Source organism: Enhydra lutris, unplaced genomic scaffold (genome assembly GCF_002288905.1).
Source record: "Enhydra lutris kenyoni isolate GAN:26980312 unplaced genomic scaffold, ASM228890v2 scaffoldscaffold17, whole genome shotgun sequence".
NCBI lineage: Eukaryota > Metazoa > Chordata > Mammalia > Carnivora > Mustelidae > Enhydra > Enhydra lutris.
In genome coordinates this window covers 25433165-25460508 of record NW_019154101.1, presented here as the reverse complement: position 1 = coordinate 25460508, position 27344 = coordinate 25433165, and the positions used below count along the sequence as shown (strand labels likewise).

Here is a 27344-nt window from a genome sequence, read left to right as displayed (position 1 = left end):
CCTCATGTATCTTCTATATCTTAAACCAAATCCAAGTCTTCTTTTATCTTACTGCACTAAACCAAATGAACAAAATTACCAGGGGATTTTTATGAGAATCAAGCAGTCAAAACTATGACATCAAGCAATTCCCACACTTAAACCAGGGACCTAAATTGTTAGAATTCCTTGTAACTCTACATAAACCAAAGAATTATTTCTTCTTTCCTCTCTTAACAAATTAGCCAATTGGGAGTAAAGAAACTCTGGGAAATTGTAATGGAATGTCTCAAAGGAACCACTTGGATTAAGTGGCACCTGTCTCATCTGAATTTCCCTTGAATCTCGATGAATTAGTTGCTTTCAGTTGAGGAAGACTTACGGATGCTACAACTTTAACAATAGGAATCTCTGCTGAGCTTAAACAGTTTCTGGAATGTCCATCTTCTCCACTCTGCGTATTGCCTTAATCAGAAGGTCTAGATGTGCTCCCTTTTCTTTGCTCTCATTAGGTATATACATACTTCAATGATTGCTATCTCTGTCCTTTCATTTTCTTTATAACCTTTAGACTGTGAAAGGTGGAATATCTGAAACAAGAATTGAGAAACGCATCGTGATCACGGGAGATGCAGACATCGATCATGACCAGGTAAAGACCTGAATTTCTGCTTCTGAAAGTGACCGTGTCTCTAAGTGGAGCGTGTGTCGTCATGTCATATCCCAGGGTCAGATCCCTTCTCCCAGGGCCTCCTGGAAGAATCCACCTCCTAAGCATGGTGTAAAGACACTTCCTGACCTAGACAGCCTTTCAGCCTTCCTAACACCAAACCAGCATAAAATGTAGATTGCTGTTCATTTCCCACTGACTCCAGGTGCACTTTTGAATCCAAATAATTGAGAGGATTCCTGGTGACCATTAGTTATTCACGTGGGACTCACTTAAAGGCAAGTCGTGGATTTAAAAAAAAAAAAAAAATGAATAGCGGTTTAATGACATTGACTTCCAGTTTGACTTATGCCTACTTTTAGGAATATATATATATATATATATATATTTTTTTTTTTTTTTTTTTTTTTTTTTTTTTTTTTTTTGGTAACATTAGAAAAATTGGGCTCTTTACCCTTCGGTGTTTTCCCCTAATTATTACTATTATTGAGGAATGGGAGAAGGAAATCTGAGGTATCTTACAAAGTAGAGAATTTACATGGATTCAGAAATACATTTAAAAGAATTGTGCTTCCATTCTAATGTTAATGAGTAGAACACGTGACTTTAACAACCGGGTGATGAGTGGGACTGGAGGTGACTTTGAGGGTAGTTTTCATTTCATTTAATTTTTTTTTAAAGATTTTTTTATTTATTTGAGAGGGAGGGAGTGTGTGCTCACAAGCAGAGGGGGAGAGGAAGAGGGAGAGGGAGAAGCAGGCTCACCACCGAGCAAGGGGCTCAAATGCAGGGCTCGCTCCCAGGACCTTGGGTCAGGACCTTAGCCCAAGGCAGATGCTCAACCGCCTGAGCCACCCAGGCGCCCCGAGGGTAGTTTTCCTTTTAGGCTGCAGTCCCAAGTGATGTGAATTTTTTGTTTTGTCATTTTTTGAGTGATTTGAACTCTACTTTAAAGGAAACCAGGCTGTTTTTTTTTTTTTTTGTAACAACTTGAAGGAAAGGAAATGTTCAATTGACCATCTCAGCTGGGAAGTCAGAACAGATGAGAGTTACCCAGCTTTAAACACAACACTGAACTCAGGAAAGAGAATTTTAGAGAACAGAACTACTCATTAAAAAAAAAAAAAAAAAAAAACTCAAGTCTATGTGACCAGAGAGAAATAGATTTTCTTCTCTGCCAGAGAGAAATAGATTTTCTTCTCTGCCTGTAAGGAAAACTACATTCTGTAAACCCCTGTAAACATGATTTTCCTTCCATCTTTCCTGATGTATTCTTTTCATTTCTTGAGAGCTATCGGAGGTTAAAGTGTTGCCCTGACTCTGAATTTGGACTTTATAGTAGAGATTCCTAGTAGTTGACTAGGACTTGTGTCTGTTTGCCATGGGGAAAATGAATGACCCTGTGGAAACCAAGTCTCCTGTTCCCCAGATAGAGGATTTCTTCTCTGCTGGGACAGTTTTGAGCTCCTCTGACCTAAGTCGGGCAAACTCTGTTCTTTTTCCCTCTGGGACTCTAGGTCAGCCAGCATTTATTGAATTCTTATGGTGTGAGAGGTGGGAGCCCACATTCTTAGGCATGATGAAAAGTGAAAATCAAGGTCTTCTCCCAGCCTTTGTTTCTTTTACCTTGTCTTTCCACTGAACCTGTGCACTCTCTGGCTTTCTGATGCCATGTTTTCCTTTCAAGGATTACTCTTGGGTGTTATGTGCATTCTTGTCTTTTGGCCTTACTGCCTCTGAATAGCAAATAAAGAAAACACAGTTTGAAATATAAGTACCAAAATAACACATACTCCTGACTCTTAGATTAAGGAAAAACCCGCAGCTCTACCTGTGACTGCAGGGACACGACCTTGTTTGTGTGATGTGGTGCTTTAGCACATTTTCAGACCGAGGGCAGATACCCACATGACAGAAGAGGTATTTGATTTTTCATAACTTTTTTGTGTTTAATTATAAGATGCATCAACTTTTTTGAGTCCGTTTACTTGTGGCTTCTGGTATTCTTGTACCGGGAGCTCGTGAACTCCCTGTCTCCTTACAGCCTGTAATGAGACGGTGGAAGTATTTAAAATTAGAGGAAAATCACTTCCCTGACAAAAACAGAAGCTGATCACGTAGTGACTTGAATATCATTGACCCCCTTTTCAGTTCCTTGCCGTATATTAGAAGAATTTTAATTGTGGAAAGAAACCCTTCCTCTGAGCAAGATAGGAAAAAGGGAATCGTGCTATTTGAGACGCTGGCTTTGCAGGAGTTCACCCTGTGTGTGTCCTGACGCTCTGCTCCGCACCAGGGATGTAGGACACTGCACTAACTCCCCAGAGTGTCTGTCTCTTTCCAGTAAAATAACTTTTCAATTTGGCAGGAGCATGTGATAATTTTCTCACAGTCTTTACTGGTGCCATCATAAATTAACATTTCACAGTATTTAATTTCGTGTACTGATATTACAGAATGATGAGAATTAATGGTACACGGATTTCAAATGTGTTTGAGGACAATTAAACTGTTTTTGGTTTTCCCTACTTTTCTGCTAATTAAAGCCGGTTTCACATATGTTCCCTTCCCTTGGGCATCATTTGTATTTCCCCTTTGACATTTGTACTGGTTTAATGTAGGCAGATCCTTGTCATGAACGTGAGTTAAAAAGTATCTGACAAGCTGTCTGTAGCTACATTTGGCTCCTATCAGAGCTGTCGCTTTCCCAACTGGATTCCAGAAACCGATGTGGAGTAGTCCGTTTTGATGGTTCCAATCACTCATGTCCCTCTGAACACACAAATCCAGAGTGACTCGGCTGTACTCTGTCTCCCGTCCCCACCACAGATACTTGCTGACACCTCCCAACCTCCTCCCTTCCCCCCACCCTACTGCCACCCTACAGCCTGCCTGCTCCTGTCACCCAATAGACAGTTGTGCTGCTCTCCTGGGAGGGTCCCCTGTTTGAGCTCACTCTTGTCCTGACACCAGTGGGTCACCAGAGTTCATTCCCTAGTGGAAATTTAAGCACCCTCAAGTGTCTTCCAAGCTTCTGTGTAAAAATTTTGGGTATAAAACCAATTTCTTTTTCTATAGCTATACCTTTGTGTGTGTGTGGACTGACTCAGGCTCCAGGTTTTGTTCCATAACCTTTCAGCTGGCAGGAAGCATACCGCAAGTAAGAAATGTGGTCGTCCCCTTAGGCAGATGATTCCAGAGAAACAGGAAAAATTACACTGCTGATCTCAAATGTGTAGTTTCTATATGAGATCTGGTGCTGTCTTTCCTTGAAGACTTTCTTTTTGTTTTAGACATCGTTCCTAGATTTTGAGTGATGTTCTGTGGTGTTTTGCTTTCTCCCCAAGATATCTTGAAATATCTTTTGCCTCAGAAAAAATAGGATTTTTCCACTTTGTCACAGCACTCACACATAGTTTGCTTTCTGATAAAATACAAAGAAGCTTTGCTTCCTGACTGTCTGGTCTGGGAAGAGCCCATGAGGCGAGGGGCGGGGGCGGTCCTGCTTCTGCCCCACAGCCTAGCAGCAGGATGGCCTTGAGCATGACCTGTTGACCTCTGCACCCTCTCGGTGGTTTTTGACTGTAAAACAGAGACCTACACTTGCTAAAGAGCGGTCTCTCTTGCTTCACTTCGCTGACTGTGTGTCCCCATTGCTGCTGCTGTTTTTATTGTTCTGGGCCCTAGAGGTTCCTCCAAGTCTCAGCAAGTACAAGGCTGGGGTTCAGAGTCTGCACGTTTCCCTTACATGCATCGTTCTTTGAAAAGACTGGAAAATGGGAACTGGGGGAAATGAGAGGCTTCTCTAAAATGAATATGAGCCCATTTCACATCCCTGCTTCCTCAAGGCAATAAAACCTTGTTTGCCAGAGATGGAGTCCTGGTTGAGTGGTGTCCGTGTGTTCCACCGTCCCACGAAGCAGCCTGTCCTCCCATCTCCCTGCTCACGGCGCTCTCTTCTGACCCCGGCAGGCGCTGGCCCAGGCCATCCGGGAAGCCCGAGAGCAGCACCCGGACATGTCGGTCACGAGAGTGGTGGTGCACAAGGAAACGGAGTTGGAGGAAGGGGAAGAGTAAGGAAGGTAAGAGAGACTGTATCGCCCGGGGCCTCTGTCCTGGCTGTTCGTGCACCTCGCCCTGCCCAGGGACAAGAAACGTACTTCTCCATCACGGTGTCTGTCTCCTGTGGTCCATATGAGTCTTCAGACTTCATTAGCCCAAGTTCCTCTGCTTTCGCTCCCTGCATAAAATTATAAACTCTGTTGACCGATGGGCATGTGATGTTATTAACTGCCATGTTTTGAAAACTGCTAATAATTGACATTTCTGTGTTGTTTTACTACCTACGAAGTACATCAGTGTAAGTTCTCTTTATTAACGTTCACAGTGACCCTTTGAGGAGGGTGCTACTGCCTTCATTTAAATGAGGCATTTTTGCTGTAGGGGGGCACAAAAGGGAGATGAGTTAATTCCCTTAAATACACACAAAGAATTGTATATCAGAGAATGAACCATAAAGGAAAAGATTGCTTTGGCTACATAAAAATTTTAAAACTTAAAGGATAAAATGACAAAGTTCAAGATACCTGGCAGAGAAGGAGTCAATATCACGACTCTGTCACTAACTCTTCTGTCTCATCAAAAAATTCAAGCACTAGGGATGCCTGGGTGGCTCAGTTGGTTGGATGACTGCTTTCAGCTCAGGTCATGATCCCGGAGTCCCGGGATCGAGTCCCGCATGGGGCTCCCAGCTCCACGGGGAGTCTGCTTCTCCCTCTGATCTTCTCCTCGCTCATGCTATCTCTCACTGCCTCTCTTTCAAATAAATAAATAAATTAATTAATTAAAAAAAAAGATTTAAAAAATTCAAGCACTCAAGTAGAGAAACAGGCAAAAGATTAATCCAGTAACCCAGAGAGAAGCTAAGTGAACAATAAGTAAAAAATGTTCAGCCTCATTATGGTTTAAATCAATACAAATTAAAAATTCAGTGTGTAAGTTTTCACTTATAAGCCTGGCAAAGTTTATGTTTTTAGCTTGTGTTGGGGAGGTTGTAAGAGAGAAAATGATACTCTTCTGCTTTATAAACTAGTAATACTTCCTGGTGGACAGTTTAGCAAAGCCCACATTAAGCATGCCTACCATTTAAACCCATGTTATCAGAGATGTGTAGAAAGGCTTACAAGAGTATTTCTTACAAGAGTATTTCTCACATCTTTGTTACTATGCATAAAAATCTAAATGGCCCACAGTAAGGATTGCTTCTGCCTTAATGCTGCTTCTGTGTGATGACTAAAACATAGCCATTAAAAGTTATGCTAAAGAATTACTAGTGAAATGAGAAATGTTCAGAATTATGTATGTATTTAAAAAGTAAGTTTTATTGCATAGCATGTATACCAAGATTATTTTTTTGTTTTTAAAATGATCTGTACACTGACTGGTTGATAGCCCACAGGCAGGGCTGGCCAGAGGCGACTGCACATCTTCCAGCTTGGGGTTAGGCCGAGTGCTTTTCCGCCACAGGAGGTCATGGCTCCCACCATTGCAGCAGCTGAACTGATTGATAAGAAATGACATCTGACTTTCTTGTTCTTACTGATCTTCATAGATTCCGCATACTAGTCCTTTGTTAATTTTTATGTGTTGTGAATATCTCCAGGTTTGTGGTTTGTCCTTTATTCTCAGTATAGGTCAATATAGTTGTTGGTATACCGAGGTATCGAGTGTAGTTATTAATGGAAGCTTATATAGTTCAATTATCATGCTTTCCTTTATGGCTTATGCTCTTTCCATATCCCGGGGTGTTAGGGATACTGTCGATCCAGGTATTTGAACGTTGCCTTTCACAGATCGACTCTTAATCCATAAGAAATTGGTTTTTCTGTGTGGTGAAAAGCAGCACTGTTTTTTACTTTCGTTTCCTTGAAAAGTAGCCAGTGCCTAGGAGGGTTTCTGAGCACTTTAATTTCCATTAGTCTGTGTGTCTGTCCCTGCTCTAATGCCAGACTGTCTAAATTACTATACCTTTAAAATGAGTTTTGGTATCTTGGTATCCCCAGCTGTGTTTTTTTTCTTCAGGAGTGTCTTGTCAATTCTGGGCTAAAGCTTTCCGTTGCATATAAACTTCAGAATCAGGTTGTTGGGTTGTAAGATGACCTTGTGGTATCTTCATTAGAGCTGCATGTGGTTTGTAGCTCACTATGGTAAGAATTACATCTTTGTGATGTAAAGTATTCTTCCCCACAAGCATAAAATATCCCTCTTCATTTATATATGATATTTTTAAATGTCTCCCAATAAAGTTGTATAATTTTTTAACCCAAAAGAGGTCTTATAAATCTTTTCTAGCTGTTGCTAGTATAGGAAGATACCAGTGACTTTTTAATATTCATCTTGTATCTAGCAACCTTACTCTTTATATGTTAGATGCTGTTTTCAACACAGGGTGTACAAAAGGCCTACAAGGAGAAATCATTTAAAATTTGAGCACAAGCAAAATATCCATTTAACTGAATAAATGTGCTCTGTTATGTGCAAGGCTGAGCACTCTTAGCTAGCCGTCAGAAGATCAAGTGCTCTAATCTTGGTGGATCTCAAACTATGTGACATTGGGCAAGTCAGCAGGGCAGGTCCCATCCACCTTTACTAATTCACAGGACTTATTATAAGAATATAATAAGGTAACGAATGAGAAAATTTAGTGTTACGCAATTATAAGTATTTTTCCTGAATTATGTTAATCAGGAACATAGGACAAAAATTAGTGCCCAATGTGAGCATTACCAATACCCACTTTCATTGTGGCATTTTAATAAGTTTTAAAGTGAGTTAGTTGTATCTGTTATTCCTAGCACCCTATCCTCATTTTTGCAGTGGGCATGCGTGTACACACACACACACACACACACACACACACACACACACAGCCTGTGAAGTTTGCCTATCTCAGAGGACACTTTTTTAGGCAGCCCTGCTAAACAGATTTAGGCAGTTAAAATGTAAATTCACATGTAAGGCGAGCAAACTAGATAAATGTGGAAAAATTCATTCATCCAGTTCAAAAAATATGAGAACCAAAGTGTGCAAGGGTAGAGCTGGGCACTAAGGATGCAAATGGTCAAACTGGGAAACAAACAAACAGGGTCCCCTTCCTCGGGAAAGGATCCGGTCCATGAGGGGAGGTGTAAATATTAAGAAACAAAATGTAATTTGCAAATGTGATAAACGCTCTGAAGGAAGTAATGCGATAGGAGAGAACCAAATAGATTTACGCTGCTGTAAATTTAAGCTTTCCCTTGAGAAAGCGAGTTTGCGTTGAGATCTGAAGGACGAATAGGAGTTGCCACTTCGGTTACCCGCTGGCTGCCCCGCCAGGATCCCACAGAGGCAGCAGGTGCGCCAAGGCCAAGTGCAGGCCTGTCACTGAACGCCAGAAAAGAAGAATAAGTACTTACTGGTGGTGTAGCCGCCCCATCTCCCCTTCTCCAACATGAAAAGTTCTCCTCCTGATCTGACCTGACCTGACCTCTTCCTTTGGAGGAGCTCTGAGCTTTGGATGAAGCACTGAGAGTGGGAGGCGAGGGGAGTGCACAGAAAGGTAGTGGAGGAAGACCAACTGAGGGCAGAGCCTCCCAGGGCTTCTGCTCTCAGCTGGGTGCCGACCACTGGAAGGCCCAGAGGAGCTGCCACAGACTCCGTGAGAAAGGAAACACGTTTCAGAGGAGTACTTGACTAAGTCTTTGTAGCTGTTTTTCTCTATGTTCTGTGAAGCACTCCTCCCATCCTAGTTTATCCTAAATGCATGTTTATGAGCCCTCAGCTAGACACAACACGTCCGTGGCCTTGTCACCACTGGAATGGTGCTCCCGAAGAGTCCCCATGAGGAAGAAGAGTCCTGCTTGCTGGTTTGGGCTGCGAGGCCTCAGAAAGGATGAGCCCCAGGAGGGGGAGCTGGCGACTTTGCTTCAGTTGTCTCCATCCCCTCTCTGCACCCAGACTTCAAATAAGTCCCGATGACTCCTGGAGTCATCACTGATGTGTAGGATAAAAAGCAAACAAGGCCTCTTTTTCAGCTGAAAGCATGAGCCGCCAAAAGAGGAAATGATGGGGGAGCAGCGTCTCATCCGCTCACGTATTTTACTCTTGTTGTTGTTGTTGATTATACCAGTATATACGGAATGCCCATTGGGTGTCATCTATTTACCGTGAAGGTTCACACCAAACAAGGTCTGCACTCAGCAGTAAATCATGGTAGCAGGGTATAGTCTCTGCCTTGAGGATGTGTTCTGAGCTGCATTGGGTGGGAACAGAAAGGGAAGATCTCTACATTAGGATGGGGTGTCAGATGGCTTCTTTCAGGGGAGTAGGAATAGCTCAGGGAAGAAAGGCACAGAAGGAGGCACTCCAGGCCAGAGCTGGTTCTCTGAACCTCATATCCCGAGAATGGGGCAGAATCAGGCATGTCTGGGCTGCAGGGCACATGTTGGAGGAGCGAGATGGGAGCTGGGGGGCAGAGCAGCCGAAGCCCAACTCTGAAGAGTCTTACAAGCCAAAATCTGGAGTTCAGCTCTACTTGGAGAAGCAAAGGGGCATGAACACCTCGTGTATTGGGGAGATGTTAGAGGGTAGAGGTCTGTGACTTGGTGACTGTTGACATGGGGATATGTAAGTTCGTGATTCGGGAAGATGGCCAAGCTTCTGGCATGAGCAAGTGAGTGGGTGGTGGGAGCTGTAATTTCAATCCTGGGATACAGGTGTTGGTTTTCACAGGTCCTGTGCAACATGGCCAGTCTTCTCAGCTCAGCTGTCTTAAAGCAGAGGTTCTTGTTCTATTTTTTGTTCTTGGTAGTGTAGGAGAACACACCTGCCATGGCATTATGGAGGATGTTTGGAAGTGAATCTGTAAGGGCCTGTCTTCTGCACATGGCATGGTTATTTGGAAAGTTACCAGATAGTCTGAGTGTTGAGAGGAAATGCAGCATCGCAGATCTGCTGGGTTCAAATCTATTTCGTAGTATGTGACCTGCCAAGTTCTTCACGTTTCTATTCCTCAGTTCTGCCATCTGTGAACTGAGGATAATAGAATTTATAGAAGAGTTTGTTTCCAAGGCACGCTGTAACATATCGAGTCAGCTATAGGAACCATTTTTGCTCCTAAAAATAAATTAAACATTGGAATATCCTTCCCCAGGGGTGTTGAGTTTGAGGTGCACGTGAAATGGCTACATGGAGAGGTCCAGGAGGTCGCCAAGAGCTTTGAGAGAAATCACAACAGGTTCGGAGCTGAAGGTAGAGGTTTGAAAGTCATCTGAATGTGTCACCTAGTGAGGAAGCCTTTGGTTTGAGGGATGTTTCCCTGGACAAGGTCAGAGGAGATGCAGGAGGGGGAATGGGAAAATAGGAAGAAAATGCGGAGGAAACACTGTCACGAAAGTTGCAGAAGACGAGAACTCCAAGAAGGAGAGAGTAATTAAGTCTTGAATATTAAGTCAAGTGAACACGTCCTCTGGAATTGTTGGTATAGAATCAGCCTGGGACTTGGTCAGAGCTGTGTCAGGCAGGTAGTGGGGATGGAGCCCTGTTACAGGTTGAGGAAATGGGGCTTTTACACAGAAAGTACTTTCAGGAAGCTCTCTGTGCTGTAGTGCATTCGTGAATACCAATTTCTACATAAGATAATGTTGTCTTCAAGCTAACATTTCCGAGTCAGGGTGATACTCAGAGTTTCAAGATGAACTTGAGAGCCAGACAGGAAATTAGCATTTGCTGTCTAACTGACTCGCAGGAGAAAAGAGCCATGTTGGCTGGACTGAGTTCTCGCTCATCACGAGCTACTCATTCCCATGTGGGCCCTGATGAGCCTGACCTTGTATCTGAAGGAGGAGCCCCAGCCTGTGGACTTCCAGTTCAGGAGCCAGGAGTTTTTCAGGCATATCACATGCATTGCATTTTTATTTTATCTCCTTGGCTAGTTGTGCTAGTCTTGCACCTAAAATTAGCATTAGTTTTCAATGTAGATTAATCAAGCCTAAAATGCAGATTTACACATAGCCCCGAAAAGCCATTTCAGATTTAGTGGCTGTCAGGCACAGCCACTTTTCACTTCGGCATGCTGTGGAATGTTTTGCCTCACGTTTATAAATCTGACAGGTGCTTTCCATGAGTCAGTTCCAACATATTTGAACCACCCCACAGAAGATGCACTGGACGCCATCACTGTTGTGCATTTGTTCGCACAAGAGTCACTAATTCCCCAGGGTTTTCTCTTGGGCAAGATTATTATCAACTCTTGTTTTTGCAAATGGAACTATTGTTATTGGGGCTCTCTTTCCTGGTAATAACAGAAGCGATTATTATTATTTTTAAAGATTTTATTTATTTATTTGACAGAGAGATCACAAGTAGGCAGATAGGCAGGCAGAGAGAGAGGGGGAAGAAGGCTCCCTGCTGAGCAGAGAGCCCGATGTGGGGCTCGATCCCAGGACCCTGAGATCATGACCTGAGCCGAAGGCAGCGGCTTAACCTACTGAGCCAGCCAGGCACCCCGCGATTATTATTTTTAAAAAGAGCTAGCAGAAAATGTAAATGATCCCTAATTCCTCTGCTCCTAGAGTTAGATAATCCCTTTTCACAGTGTATGTATGTGTGAACACATACACGCCCACGCCCACCTCTGTGGGTGGAGGCTGGGACTGTCGATTCTGTGCTCTAGCCTGTTTTCTTCTCCCCTGGCAGTGCATGGGAGATAACCTTCCTCGGAAGCCTCTCCTTGTTTTTCATCAGCCATTGAACAGACATGTGAGGATTTACGTGACCTCTGTTAACGGGCGTTTATTCCTCCGTTGTCACAATTCAGCACGCAGCTGCAAAGGTCATACTCGTGTGTACATTTTGGGGCATGAATTTCATCGTTTTCGCGGCAAATGTTTCCTCCTGAAAGGTTTGAAGAAGTTGCAGTCTATGAACATCCCTATTGCCCCACAGTTTGTCTGAAGCTTAGGATTATAAAACATTTAAGAAATCCTTGCCCATCTGGTGAGGAAAGAGCATTTGTTCCCCTTGTCTCCTTTTTTAATTGTGAGGAAAGAGCGTTTTGTTTTCCTTGCTAGTGAGGCTCAAACACACACACATACACACACAATTTTATTTCTTTTGAATTGTTAGTTCTTTCCCATTTTTCTATTCAGGTGTTAATTATCTTATCTCAGACAGATTTATTAAGGTTACTAACCCTTTCATCCCAAATGTTGCATATTTTCTCTAGTTTTTCAATATTATTGAGAATTAAAAATAGCACCAAGCTTGGGGAGGGAGGGAGGGGGTAGACAAAATCAACAGATTGGAGGCATGAAGGGTGCATCCAGAGTTTGGTTTCTTTGGCCCAAACAGTATTTTTTAGAATTTGAATTAATGAACAGTGCCTAAAACAGGAAGGAACCAACTGACTTCAGAACCATCAGGAGCTCCAGTGGCATTGAGCCTGCCCTCTGGCATGGCCGTGGCACTACCCTCGGATGACGGAAGAGCCCTCTGAGCCACCTTTGTCTCCTCAGGATGCCCCTGGGTACCCCATCTCCCTGCTCACGCGTTCACCCACCTGGCCTCTGAGGGGTGGGCGTGGTGATCGTGACTTTATTATGCCTTAGGCTGGATGAGGGCATATGGAGAAGTATGAAAATCAGAAGAATATTTTATTATAAACAGTTTAAATTACAGCCTCTTCTCTCCCCACCCGCCCCCCACCAACTCTTTTCAATGAGGAAGTAGAATCCTAGAGAATAAAGTAATTGGCATCAGTCCCTTATACTCAGGACTCCTAAATGCCATCCATGTGCAGAGCTAAAGAGAGTTTAATCTGTCTGAAGAACCACAAATGTCAGTCATCTCAGATACTATTTTCTAAACGTGTAAATTTGTGGTGGCATTAGGAGGGAATTTTGCAGTGGTAACCAAGTAGTGTGTGTTTAAGATATTCCTGACCCCATGAAGATTACATTGGAGGACCTGTTAGCCCTACATTTATTTATTTAATTCTCATGCATCAAAATAAAAATTCCATTAGCCTTAGAGCGAGTATGTGTCTAGACTTGTCAGGTATGACAGCCAGTCCTCACCTGTGCTATTTGAAACATGGCTCTTTCAAACTGAGATGTGCTCTAAGTAGAATATAATATACTGGATTTGAAGATGTTAGGAAAAAAGTGTAGACTAGTAATCTAGAGATTTGGGTCTAGAGATGAACTCTTTTGAGTTCCACTAAACTTCTATTGAAGGAAAACACAAGACAAATATTTGGTGAGTTCTGTTCATATATGGTTTCAAAGGGTTTTTTTACCCCCTAAAAAGATAACGGTTTTGATACTGTTTTTTAAGTGTAACTTTTATATGATGCTTTATCAGATAAAATGTTTTCTCATCTCTTTATCTTATGAACCTAAGATCGATACAGGCTTAGCTAGAATACAGTATACTGAGTGTAACCTTATTCTAGTCCATTTGTTACTTAAAAGAACCTTTAAGAGTTTGTAAAATGCTCTCATATCACGTTCCCACAAGATTTATACCTAGCAGAATGAACCAGAAGACCTTACGCTAGCTTTAGGGTCAGATATTAACTACGCGTAGAAACCTTTGTCGGGGCTCTCAACGATTTGGGAAAGCCATTTTAAAAAAGAAGGCAGAGTCCTCCCAGGATATGATAGATGTAGTTATTTAACAAAAGAACAGAAAAAAGAAACTGCAAACTTTCCACTTCAATCAGCAGGTGTAAGTAATGGGGAAGACAGGCGACAGTGCTTCCTTCCTTCCGTGAAATACAATTGTTTGTTCCCCCACCCAAGCCCCTGCTCTTGGTTCTTGCCTTTGCAGCTCAGTCCCTACCTTCATCCTTAGATTCATCAGTGCTTACTCTTGACACGACACCATCCTTGGGGCACTCTGGTAGCTCTGGTAAGCAAGAGGTGAACCCATGAGAACCTGAATGCAAATAGCATAGAGAGTAAAATGTAGTGTTTGGGAAGCCTTGATAAAGGACTCTGAAAGTTGACTGAAATTTCTGATTGGTAAATCCGAGACCTCACCAGAAAGGTATCAGGGATTTGAACGTACGGAGGTGGGCAGAGAGGACGAAGCTGGTGGGGAAGCAGTGGCAGGGGTGGCAGGGAGAACAGCTCCCGCATGTGGCTGTGTGTTGAGTTCCCAGCAGAGCTAGAAAGACTTGTCCAAGGCATACTGCAGAGGGCAGAATTCTGTGTCAGTACCTCAGGTTAGACTTCACTCTGTAGGTCACCTACAGAGGGTATTTGAGTAGGGGAAGGACCTTTTCAGCACCATCTTCAGGAAGATTAATTCATCAGTGGAGTGTAGGACTGATTGAAAGTGTGCTCGGTTAGATGAAGTACCCTATAAGGAAACCATTATACTGCTTCAGGCAATTATTAATGGGGAAACTGACACCTGTATCTTTAACAAGAGTAGAACTGAACTTAGTTTGGAAGCAAACCAAGCAAAATATGAACTATCATAAATGAAAATCTATAAAAATCATACTAGCTAACATTCACCGGATGCCTAGTCTGTGCCCAGTGTTGAGGACTTTGCCATTTACTATTTCAGTTAGTTCCTGCAGTCATCCAAGGTGCAGGTGAGGACATGGGGGCCTGGAGAGGGTGAGTCCCTCAGCCAGGTCACACAGCTGGTGAGTGGCAGGGCTGGACTGACCCAGAGGCAGCCTGAATCCACACTGCACACCGCTCTGTAGAAGGCTTCATGATGGGAATCTCTCAAATAGCAAACTCCCACCAATGTAGTTGAAATGCAACTGGTTTTAGAAAAATTAATTTTGTATAAAACGTCTTTGAAGTTGCAGCTATGATATAAAGCTAAGTGAACAAGTTAAAACCATAATATAAAATAATCATGTTTAAAAATGAGGTAAAATTGATGTTTCCATTTGACAGAATATTCTGCAATTGATGTGTAGTAGTAATTCTTTAAGTAAAAGGACTTGAAGGTGCCAGGTATAAAGATTCTAATAGAAAACTTACTGTTAGCTTTAAAGAAAACACAATTAATTGGCCTGATGTGACTGACGGCTCACCCTCTCCTCAAAGGTAAGGGAATATAATTGGCTTAAAAGCTAAGAGAGCTTTGACCATCACGGGGTGGGAGGGAAGGAAGGTGTTCTCCTTCACCTCTCCTCTGGGAGGGAAAGAAAGGCAGTTGTGTCAGAGGTAGGAAGGTTGTTGTTGTTGTTATTGTTGTTTTTAAACAAATGGGAATTTGCGGGAAAACATCTCAAACTGACTCTTGAAAGCAAAAATACTTAACTAAATTGATGTGATTCTAGCAAATTCTGAACTGAACTTTTATCTTTGAGGTGAAATTGTGTTAGTGTGTGTGTTATCGAGCACAATATAGTTGGCACTCAGAGGAGACCAAGATAGCGGCGGGGGGATCCTGGTCCAAGACCTAAATGTGAGACGGACCCATATGAAAGCCCACGCGAGAGCCTCTTGAGACCACAGAGGGGCCCTAACAGTATTAATTATGTTCAGGCAAAACAAGTGAAGCAACATTATTTCCCTGAACTATTTGTTGAATGGGTGCTGTTTTTAATTTGGCCAAAAGGAAGAAAATGCTAGATTTAATGTTTCCCTCTGAATTCAGCAGGCACACAAATCTGTGAGAAAAGGAAAGGAGGGTGATACACTAGGGATAGCAGATTCTACACAGGCAGTTCCCAGACTTTGTTGTCTCAGGACACTTTACACTCTTAAATATTGCCGAAGGGCCCAAAGAGCTTTTGTTGCTGTGAATTATACATACCAAAAGTTACTGTAGTATAAATAAAAATTATTGAAATTTACCAGATTATAAATGAAACAGAACAAATTAAAAATACTTATAAAAGAGTTCAAAATAATCAGTGAAAGAAGCCTGTCAGAAAAGGCCACATGTGCTGTGTGGTTGCAATGATATGAAATCCTACAAAAGGCAAAGTGATTGAGACAGATCACTGGTTGTCACTGAGCTCCTTGGAAGTCTTTAAATACGGGGAAGCTATTGGGCCACCTGGGTGGCTCAGTTGAGCAACTCTTGATTTTGGCTCAGGTCATGATCATGGGGTCATGGGATCGAGCCCCACATTGGGCTCTTTTCCCAGTGTGGAGTCTGAGTATTCTCTCTCTCCTCTCCTTCTGCCCCTCCCTTGGCTCGCTTTTGCACGCACACCCACATGTGCACTTTCCCTCTCAAATAAGATCTTTGAAAAAAAAAAAAAAAAAAACAATATCGGGAAGCTATCAAGCTCATGGTGGCCAGAATACAGTCTCCCAAGATTCTAGTTTTCACCTGCATGCTTGAATTTTATCACTGGTCACAAGTCTATTGTCAGTTGTTTTCCTTGAGATGACAGGCTCACCTCATTGTCAAGAAAATGCCTGCCTAGAAGAGTAACAGTTTGTCCATCAGTAATTCTCAAATAAAAAAGGTGTTTATGAAAAGGCGGCTTCTTCAATTCCCAATTTGAGCGTTCCTTTCTTCTCTAGCCATCCGTTGTACTTCTGTATGCAGCAGGAGTGTGCTGTGCCCATTTTCCATTTCATTACCCAGAATGTTAAAAAAGACACGAACTCAGAGGATGGGATGTAAGACAGTAATTTTCTGTGTTTCATCCAGGACATCCTTAAGTGAGGCTGGCTTGCCTTCTTTGTTCCTTGTTTCACTGAGAGTGTGTGGTGGCAACAAGTCTAGTGACTTCTGGTGCAATTTGGTGCCACCGTCTTGACCTGTGGCAAGATGCTAACAGGTGTGTTCCTCCTTGTTGTTGTGCTATCGGTGAAAATGTCCACACTCCCAAAAGGGCAATTAGTGTCTTAGTGTGTTTGTGAGATCTTTCTTTCTTTCTTTTTTTTTTTTTTAAATGTAATAGCTTTGACTTCACAACCCCCTGAAAAAGAGTCTCTGTGACCCTCAGGGTCGGCCGAGCACTCTGAGAACCAATGGTGCTACCAACACTGTATAAGAATTGACTTTCCTGGGTTAACCAAATAGAAAAATTTTAAAAGATTTTATTTATTTGAGAGAGAGTCCGTGCATGCATGCATGAGCAGCGGGAGGGGCAGAGAGAGAGAAACAGGCTCCCTGCTGAGCATGGAAGCCAGACAGGGCTCTGATCCTAGGATCCTGGGATCATGACCTGATCAGAAGGCAGATACTTAACCGACTGAGCCACCCAGGCGCCCCCCCCACCCCACACCAATAGAAATTTATTCTACTTGCATTTTTGGCTCTAAGACTCCTGTCTTCCCATGGAAATTATGTAAAAACTGAAAATCAAATGTGCATATTGGAGACCCAAGGAAGAAAGCTTCCCATTAGGAATAACTGACGTCCATAACCATAAACTCTTGTATTTAAAACTGAACACTTGAGTGCATGGATCTCATTTTTATTTAGGAAAGAATTGGATTGTCTCTCGCATAAATTTTCATATTTTCAAGAACTCTCTGGCTATACTGCTGCCCTACAGGAATTGAATTTTACTTAATCCAAAGACAAATGTTACGGTTTCTTGCATTAGTTTAATTATTTTTGGATGAAAGCTGTATTTTTTCATTTTTATTGAGACTGCCCTCTGGATAAGTGCTTTACCACTTACAGGCGGAATTTCTGGTGGCTTGGGTCAAGTGCTTTTTCATGAGTGTACATTTGCAGTATACTGAATCAGTTTCTGGAGAAGAGCACGCTCAAGCTTGAGCCCCATGCTGGGAGCCCCCTGTCTCTGGAAACTCAGAAGCTCTGCTTTTCAAATGAAGTCATAGAACCTCTGTGCTTGAGTGTGATTTCCCACTGCTCCTCAGGCACACTAAAATAAATCAGAGTGTTCCAGAACCTTCTGTGAGGACTTAGGGCAAAGTGGGCAACAGGCACATGTCCTTAAGGAATTTAGATCTAGAGTGAGAGCTGGGATTGGATGAGACCACCATGCTGAGCTATTCCCATATTGGCCAAAAGAGGGGGACAGAGGCTAGGGAACAGGGTTGTGGGAGTTAGAAATGTTCACTGACATTGTATGTATTGTGGGGGGGTACCGATGGAAACAGTGGTTTGGGCTTCTGTTTTTACTTTACCAAAATTCTAATACCTAACATATAATCCACATACTTCAAAGCTGTGATCTTATCCAAACTCCAGGTGAACATTATGATGCCATCCAAAGGAAAAGCCTAATAATACCTGTCCATTTGTACTGACCAAAAAAAAAAAAAATGTCCAGACTATTGTGAATATGAGGAGGAATTCAGACTTTAAAAAAAAAAAAAAAAAAAGTTTTTTTGCACTATCGGTGTGTAGTTTTCAGTTTGATTGGAATGGGTGATAAATCATTATCTGTTTAAAAAAAAAACCACAAATATGAAGGTTTTGGGATTTTTATTTTTCTCACAGATACATGCCAGAGCAGAAAAAATGTAAATGCCTGATGCTTGTGTACCAATGGCATTGGTGGTTCTTTTCTTTTCTGCTTCCCAGCTCAAAAGCCTAGATGTTTACTACTTGCAGGAATATATTTCTATATGTGTTTAAGTACAAAAAGCAGAATAGAGGTGGATGGGTCAATTACAAACTTCCTACGATGAATTATTCCCTATTCATCCAGGACATGAGGAATTGGGATGTTCTGAAATGCTGAATATCTAATTAGCTCAGAGTTACACTTGATTTACTGCTTCTTAAAGAACGAGGAAAAAAATGCACTTGAGAGAGGGAAAAAATGCGCTTAACATTAAAATTACAATAAATGTAATTTTCTTTCACTCCGAAAACTGTTTGGAATTCTAAGAGTGTGTTAAGGTTGTCATTTGTAATACTTATTACCAGAGGAGGAAATTGGTTTCTTTCTTTCTAGTGGTTTGATTGCGAATAAATGAAAGTAAATGACATTTGAGTTTACATGGGTAACTATGTCTTTTTCTCCACATATATTTCAATAAATGTTGAAGCTCTTTGAAATCAAGATCTCTCATTCAGTTCCTACACACTCCTAATTTCTGTTTACTTGTCTGCTAATGACTTGGAAACAAGTTTAATTTTAGCTTTCTTTTCTAAATTGAAATTTTTTATTTTTGGTGAAAACAGATTCAGTGAAATAATGTGACATGGAATCTAGAGGAAATGGAGAATAGGATCCTAACCTCATTCTTTCTGTGGGTTTCCAGGCACTGGTAACCTGAGAAGTTCCTTTTCTATAATAGAAGCTGGGCATAAGTGGCATCTCTGTTCAAGAACCCAGCAACCAGCCCGCAAAGATCAAGAATAGATCTTAACTGATCTATTCTGTGACTGAGGCCGCAGCTAACTCCCAAATCCAATTTGATTAGTAGTTTTATCCATCCCTGATCACCATTCCCAAGTTTCTGTTCATAATTATTAACCTAAAAAGAGACGACTTTATCTTTTCTCCATTGATCCCCACCCTGCCCTGTGCCTGCCCCTACAGCCTGCCTAGAATCAAGCAGAAGTCCTAATGAGTAACCAAATAGCCTAAAGCAGGCAACAGGTGAGAGACAATGAATTTGATTAATCAATCTGTCCTATATAATGAAGAGGCTAAAATAATATCTATGATAAATCTCAGTGGTGGGGAGTTTTGCTGTGAAAAGACTTTTTATCTAACCAAAAGAATGTGCATTCTAATTGACTCTGGGGCCAGTGTCCCTTGGAAAGGACCTTAATTACCACTCTCCACTGTCTTCTGTCATCACCTACCATATGCCAAAACTTCAACTAAGAAGTGAAAAATTACCTTCTCAAAACCCTTTTCTATCTCTGGGGTGATGCACCATCTGTATTTTTTTGTCTGCCTCCCTGTCCACTCCCATTTTGGTTCTCTCTCCTCCCTCCCTCCCTCCCTCTGATTGTGGGCTCCCCCCGGGGCTCATGCCCCCCTTTTTCCTTACACCTGTAGAGACTAGTTCACCTATGAGTTTCACTCGCCCTCTGCACCAGCCTGCAAATCCACATCCCTGGTCCTAAGACCTCACCTGGATTTTACGCCTGCCCTGAGGTCCCAGACTCCAAACCTGATCGTGCTCCCTGGTATTTTCTTGCTCGTCCCCACCCTCCAATTGTTCTCCTACAGGGTGCCTCCCCGTCCACCCTTCACCCTGGTTTCATTCAAGTCTGAGTCCTCATCACCTAGCCATCTTACATGGCCCTCTTGTCTCTCTCCTTCCCACCCTTAGCCTCTTCATCAGACTGAAGCTGCAGTTTATGTTTTCAGAACATAAACCAGGCCATGTCAAGCCTTCCTCAAAACCCGCCTCCTCCTCTCCTGAGCTCATCACGTGCCACGTGGACTCGCTAACCCCTGGCTCTCTGACCTGTCTTCTGCCTCTTGCACTCTACCTTGGGATCACTGCAGTAAACTGACAGCTGGTCTTTCGTCTGAATGCTCTTTCTGACTTCAGTCCTTTTTTTGTCTGTTCGATCGCATTTGTACTCCTCAGTCTGGTATTAAAGAGTAGACCTAATATTTTTTACCCAACCTTCCATTCCTCACCCTATTATTACTTCTTTCCAATAATGCCCATTTCCTCACCATCCTGTCCTCTCTCATTCTTGCTCCCTGCCCCCCGTACTCTGCATACCCCCACTGACACCTTGCGCTGTCTCACTTCCTGACCTCTTGCCCCATTCTCTTCTCCTCACCTGCAGCCCCTTTTCTGTTCATTTCAAAGAAGTCAGAATGGACTTTGTTTTTCCTCCTTCCTTGAATCTAACATTAAAGCCTACATGGGTTTCTCTGTTTTGGACTGTTGATGTATGAGTTACCTCTGTTTTATAATTAATTCTGTGTGCATGTTCCTATTTGCCAGTTTGATTCTGGTGCTTGTCAGTTCTCCACATAGTGTAAGGCCTGCAGGGGTGGCATAGACTTTCCTGTTTGTCCTCTGGTCAACGTGCTATTGACTAGAAGAGTAAATAGAAGAGTAGAATGAGTTTGAGGAGTTCTTTATAGATCCTGGATATCAACCTTTTGTCTGTACTGTCATTTGCAAATATCTTCTCCCATTCTGTGGGTTGCCTCTTTGTTTTGTTGACTGTTTTCTTTGCTGTGCAGAAGCTTTTGATTTTGATGAAGTCCCAAAAGTTCATTTTCGCTTTTGTTTCCTTTGCCTTTGGAGACATATCTTGAAAGAAGTTGCTGTGGCTGATATCGAAGAGGTTACTGCCTATATTCTTCTCTAGGATTCTGATGGATTCCTGTCTCACATTGAGGTCTTTCATCCATTTTGAGTTTATTTTTGTGCATGGTGTAAGAGAATGGTCGAGTTTCATTCTTCTACATATAGCTGTCCAGTTTTCCCAGCACCATTTATTGAAGAGACTGTCTTTTTATCACTGTATATTTTTTCCTGTTTTGTCAAAGATTATTTGACCATAGAGTTAGGGTCCATATCTGGGCTCTCTACTTTGTTCCACTGGTCTGTATGTCTATTTTTATGCCAGTACCATGCTGTCTTGGTGATCACAGCTTTGTAGTAAAGCTTGAAATCAGGTAACGTGATGCCACCAGTTTTATTTTTGTTTTTCAGTATTTCCTTAGCGATTCGGGGTCTCTTCTGATTCCATACAAATTTTAGGATTATTTGCTCCAACTCTTTTTGAAAAATACCAGTGGAATTTTGATCGGAATGGCATTAAAAGTATAGATTGCTCTAGGCAGTATAGACATCTTAACAATGTTTATTCTTCCGATCCAAGAGCATGGAATGGTCTTCCATCTTTTTGTGTCTTCTTCAATTTCTTTCATGAGTGTTCTGTAGTTCCTCGAGTACAGATCCTTTATCTCTTTGGTTAGGTTTATTCCCAGGTATCTTATGGTTCTTGGTGCTGTAGTAAATGGAATCGATTCTCTAATTTCCCTTTCTGTATTTTCATTGTTAGTGTATAAGAAAGCCACTGATTTCTCTACATTGACTTTGTATCCTGCCACGTTGCTGAATTGTTGTATGAGTTCTAGTAGTTTGGGGGTGGAGTCTTTTGGGTTTTCCATATAAAGAATCATGTCATCTGCGAAGAGAGAGAGTTTGACTTCTTCATTGCCAATTTGGATACCTTTTATTTCTCTTTGTTGTCTGATTGCTGTTGCTAGGACTTCTAATACTATGTTGAACAAGAGTGGTGAGAGTGGGCATCCTTGTCATGTTCCTGATCTCAACGGGAAGGCTGCAAGCTTTTTCCCATTGAGGATGATATTTGCTGTGGGTCTTTCATAGATAGATTTTATGAAGTTAATCTATCTCAAACTCAACATACACAAAACAGACAATCATATAAAAAAAATGGGCAGAAGATATGAACAGACACTTCTCCAATGAAGACATACAAATGGCTATCAGACACATGAAAAAATGTTCATCATCGCTAGCCATCAGGGAGATTCAAATTAAAACCACATTGAGATACCACCTTACACCAGTTAGAATGGCCAAAATTAGCAAGACAGGAAACAACATGTGTTGGAGGGGATGTGGAGAAAGGGGAACCCTCTTACACTGTTGGCGGGAATGCAAGTTGGTGCAGCCACTTTGGAGAACAGTGTGGAGATTCCTCAAGAAATTAAAAATAGAGCTTCCCTATGACCCTGCAATTGCACTACTGGGTATTTACCCCAAAGATACAGATGTAGTGAAAAGAAGGGCCATCTCTACCCCAATGTTTATAGCAGCAATGGCCACGGTCGCCAAACTGTGGAAAGAACCAAGATGCCCTTCAATGGACAAATGGATAAGGAAGATGTGGTCCATATACACTATGGAGTATTATGCCTCCATCAGAAAGGATGAATACCCAATTTTTGTAGCAACATGGACGGGACTGGAAGAGATTATGCTGAGTGAAATAAGTCAAGCAGAGAGAGTCAATTATCATATGGTTTCACTTATTTGTGGAGCATAACAAATAACATGGAGGACATGGGGAGATGGAGAGGAGAAGGGAGCTGAGGGAAATTGAAAGGGGAGGTGAACCATGAGAGACTGTGGACTCTGAAAAACAATCTGAGGGTTTTGAAGGGGTGGGGGGTGGGAAGTTGGGGGAACCAGGTGGTGGGTATTAGAGAGGGCACGGATTGCATGGAGCACTGGGTGTGGTGCAAAAACAACGAATACTGTTACGCTGAAAATAAATTAAAAAATTTTTAAAAAAAGAACGAGGCAAATGATAACTGTGGGTCATTTGATTTGGAATTGGATGGCACATTACTTACATTGTTTTTCAAGCCTCTGTCTTGGGAATATTTAAGTCTTTTCTCTCTTTTCTTCCTCCTAGAAATTCCATTTTTTAAACAACGCTCAACTTTGTGAACCTGAAGAATTTTGATCATCCCAAGTCCTAATGCCACACCACTACTCCAGCGAATTTATACTACGACTGGTAACAATGACCAGAAGGACCAGAAGCCTGAAGAATTAAAATGCCAACAACCAAACCTTACCTTAACAGCTCTGGTCTATACTGTTCCCTCGCATTTTAATACATTATTTTGTTTTATAACCACTTCTAAATATTCTTGATTCTTTCTTCTTCTTCTTCTTTCTTTTTTTTTTTTTTAATTAGGAAGTTTTGTTTTTATTTCCCGTTTACTTTGTGTACAACTACCTGCATTTTATCACTCATTTTGATCAAATGATAGTGAACAAAGCCAGCCCCATGCTGGTAAGGTGCTGTTCACTTGAACAGGTGCTGTTGTGCGGAAAGGAAACTCTGTGACTAATTTCCATAGTGGCTTTCCTGCCTTCCAGATCCTTCCCACTGAATCCTTACCATAAATATTTACGGAGTTTTCAGATTGCAGTAAATATACTGTATGAGAAAATATTAATACAGATTAAAAGCATTTCTTACATCCTGAAAATTTTCTAATGTTTGAGAATTTCATCGGGGCTGTTTTTTATATTGAACCCTTTTTGACTTTCCAGTCCTCTGACTTTCCCCTGAAAGTCAGAGATGCTCCCGACTGGACAATTACAAAGAAGCTCACTGACCACGCACTGTGTTTCAAGACCCTGTCGTGCCACAGTGCCAACGCTTCTCAGACACATGCTCTTCGGCAGCATTCCAGAACCCGGAGGGAGGAAAAAGAGAAACTACCGTTTCTTCCCTTCTACTAAAAATTCAGGCAGCTTAAAACCTTAGTGCTTTCTTTCTTAACATGTCCAAATTTCAAGACTTTCCATTATTTGACCCCTTTGTGTAGCACACTTGCTTTGTATTAAACCTCCTTGTGTACTTGTAAAACTGACCTTTTGTTATCGAGCAGGTGTATCTCTTTCAGATATAGTTGGATGATTCACGCAGGTTTGAGGACACTGGGGAGAGGAGCAGGGGCTGCGGTGGTGTTTTTGGTGGTTGTAAGGAAGCAAAACCACTTACAGCCAACACCGGAGACCTGATAGGGGCCTATTAACGGTATTGAACATGTTTTCCTTTGCTTTTGACCCTATGTATAGTTCTGATGCCAGATTAGATTTATAGCAGCTTCAAGTTGTATTAAATGATATTTTGCTTTCTGTAATACTGTTATAAAATAAAGTTTGTTTATTCTCTAAACTTGCCGCTTCTCTTTTTTGCAAAGGTTTAAAAAATAAACTGGACTGATCTTTTCAGGCAAAAGTCTTACTATATGGTGAAATGCAGCATTTTTTAGAACCTGTTGCTCCAATCTTTTATAATTTGCGGCTGCCTTCCGCATCACCAATGCAAAATGGCTAAGGCAGCACTGAAGGTTCGGACTTCCGTTGTTCGGAGTGCTGGACTCCTCCTGCCTGGGTACACGGCCCACCACCGCCTTGCAGATTCTCCAAGGGAAAATCCTGCTTGTTTTCTTTGTGTATGTTTTGTTTTCGTTTTCAGAAAATATTTTCGTTCCACCACCTGAACCCTCCTCTGCTTCAGGTTTTGCTCTACTGTCCGGTGGGCCTCAGCTTATGAAACAGAATGGGTTCTGCCAAGGGGCTGCGTCCGTGTCTAGTCGGGGTGTTTCATTATGAAACTTCTGCCCAGACACCTCAGATTAAGTGCTCCATTTTCTTCTACACATTGAAAGCATTACACAGCAAATGACCAACAGGGTCTATTCCGTTTTAAAATATTACATAGAATTCCTCGAGTCATTTAAAGTGAGTGTGTTAAATCCAACGTACATGACGGTCCCCACTGAATTATCTCGCACCTTGTGAAAGGCCTTTCTCACTTCCTGCAGAAGTATTACAAAAACCACTCCTCTCTGGAGAAGCGGACCTCAGCGAGCCGAGCCTTAGTGACATTAGGGAGCCAAATGTGGCTCTGCGAATCTATTTCTCATCAGAAAGCTTGAATGGATAATGTTCATATTTAAAGCAGAAGTTGGACTTACTAAGAGTTCTTCGTGAACCAGATCTGCCCATCCTTCCGGTGATAATGGCCCTGATAAGAAGTGTCCATGGCAACTCCCAGTGAATAGGAAATGCTGTGTTTGATTTGGGCTCAGTTTCATTCAGCTGAGATAGCAAGGACGGGGCTTGGGGTCCTGGAGACACCTGGAGCATCGGGGCTTAGGACCCAAAGAGCAGCTGGGCACCAAGTAGATAAGTGATGGCGTGTGTAGCTGCTGCAGAACTGCCATTCTGAATATTTTGTAGTTCTTAGAAAGTATTTCCCAGGATATTACCTGGTCTATAAAGTGAGCTTTCAGAACCTCAAATGATAGAATAAGAAAGTAGGTCAACAGTGTTCACTGAGATGAGAGACGTCTGGATGTAATTATTTATCTTAAAAGCCATATAATTTCAGGGTGATAAGTAAAAATTCCTTTTGCCTGCATGGGGGTTTTTATAGGTAACATTTTACGTAAGCTTTATAAGCAGTCCTGTGTGGGATGCAGGAAACATTGGTACGTTTTCCGCAGGTGAGAGCTGGATAAAAAATAAGGTTATTTTTAAAATATGTAGAGTTGGTAGATGTTTGGTATTTGACCATCATGAGTGGCTTCTGTTTTATGATACATTGTACATTGCATTATTCATTGCATAGACCCACAGTTCGTGGAATGCCTATCACCAAGACTCCAGCAATGACACGGACTGTAGCCACAACGACTGCCCAACATGGACAAGTATCCCCCTTATTCATGCACAAAGTTGTTTGATATCTAAACACATAATTGAGAATTCAATTATAGGTAGGGAGGAGTGAGTTGTGATTCAGATGAAACAAGATTGGTCATTAGTGGATAATTGCTAAAGCCAGGTGATGGTAAATAAGGGTTTATTACATCATTCTGTTAAAATAGTCCCTAGTAAATGTTAAAAAAAAAATACCCTAAAGCCCCATAATTTTTTTTTTAAGTCCTTCCTCCATGTATTGTTAGAGAAGAATACATCATTTTTCATTGCATGGTGCTCTGGTCAGTTTCCACCTGTTTTCCGTGCTTGCACGAGAGACTGGGACACTGGACTATTACTGCTGAGACAGTGACCAAAGGGAAGTTACCTTGATGAGTTTCATAGAAGCCAGCCTGGACTCAGATGGATCCTTGCATGCACCCATTCATGTGTCTGCTGGGATAAGGCCATGGTGTAGCACCTGCTCCAGAAGATAACACGGCCAGCTGGCAAATCCGAGATGCTGCTCTCCTGACCCTTGGCCCCAGGGCCAAAAACACCGACCCTGTGTACAGCTGCGGTGCTAGATTAGATTTATAGCAGCCTCGGGTTGTATAAAGTGATACTTTGCTTCGAATACAAAGGCCTCAGAGACCTGCAGATAGACCTTGGAATCCCTGACTCAGAGTAAACTGAACCACGTGACTTTAATAAAGGCACTTAAATCCCTCTAAAGTGAGGGTACTTCTACGTCCCAGTGCCGGGATATTCTGATAAACATGTGTGCAATGCCTAGCGGAGCTCCTAGCCCAATAATAACCTCCCAACATGGCAAGCATTGTAAGGGGTAACCCCACTGTGCACGAGGTGATCTACCCCTGGCAAATTTGTGGAAGATCATTGTCATTCTGAGCTGTGTTGAGGGCTTTCCCTAGTAGAATTCTGTGCTATCCTAGGGTTACTTGGGAAGTCTGTTGAGAAGATTTTGGCTTTGAGAGTATGTGGACCTTACTTCCCCGAGAGCCCCACAGTGTCAGGGACGTCTTAGGGTCTACTCATGGTCTACCCCATGGAGGTAGCACAGATACTTGGCGACTCTGACTGCAGGCTTCCTAACCACAGACTCTTGGATGGATTTCAAGGGTCTGAACTTGCCCCCAAATATATGCAAAATTGTGGGTGTGCCCATGTTTCTTTCTTTCTTTTTTTTTTTTTTTTAAAGATTTTATTTATTTATTTGACAGATCACAAGTAGGCAGAGAAGCAGGCAGAGAGAGAAGAGGAAGCAGGCTCCCTGCTGAGCAGAGTGCCTGATGCGGGCTGATCCCAAGACCCTGAGATCATGACTTGAGGCTGAAGGCAGGGGCTTTAACCCACTGAGCCACCCAGGCACCCCCTGTGTGCACGTTTCTTAAGAATAAATTCCTGGTTTTCATCAAGTTCTCAAAAGGTTTCTTTATTATCTAAATAAAAGTTAGGAACTTCTCTTAATAATCTGGGTTTGGGAATGTTGGTTTTGGGTTTTGGAGGGGAGGGGGATGGGA

General features: G+C 42.2%; 1 protein-coding gene across 1 annotated transcript in view; it reads left to right on the top strand.

Moving 5' to 3' along the window:
• LOC111147499 (erythrocyte membrane protein band 4.1 like 2) overlaps positions 1-23244 on the top strand; it is a 190859-nt gene extending 167615 nt beyond the window's left edge. Inside the window, exons 20-22 of the mRNA XM_022503515.1 lie at positions 551-631; positions 4622-4731; positions 22988-23244. Of these exons, the coding sequence (XP_022359223.1) occupies positions 551-631; positions 4622-4726 (186 nt within the window). The 3' untranslated portion in view covers positions 4727-4731; positions 22988-23244. The remainder of the gene's footprint in view (positions 1-550; positions 632-4621; positions 4732-22987) is intronic.
• The last annotated feature ends 4100 nt before the right edge of the window (positions 23245-27344 follow it).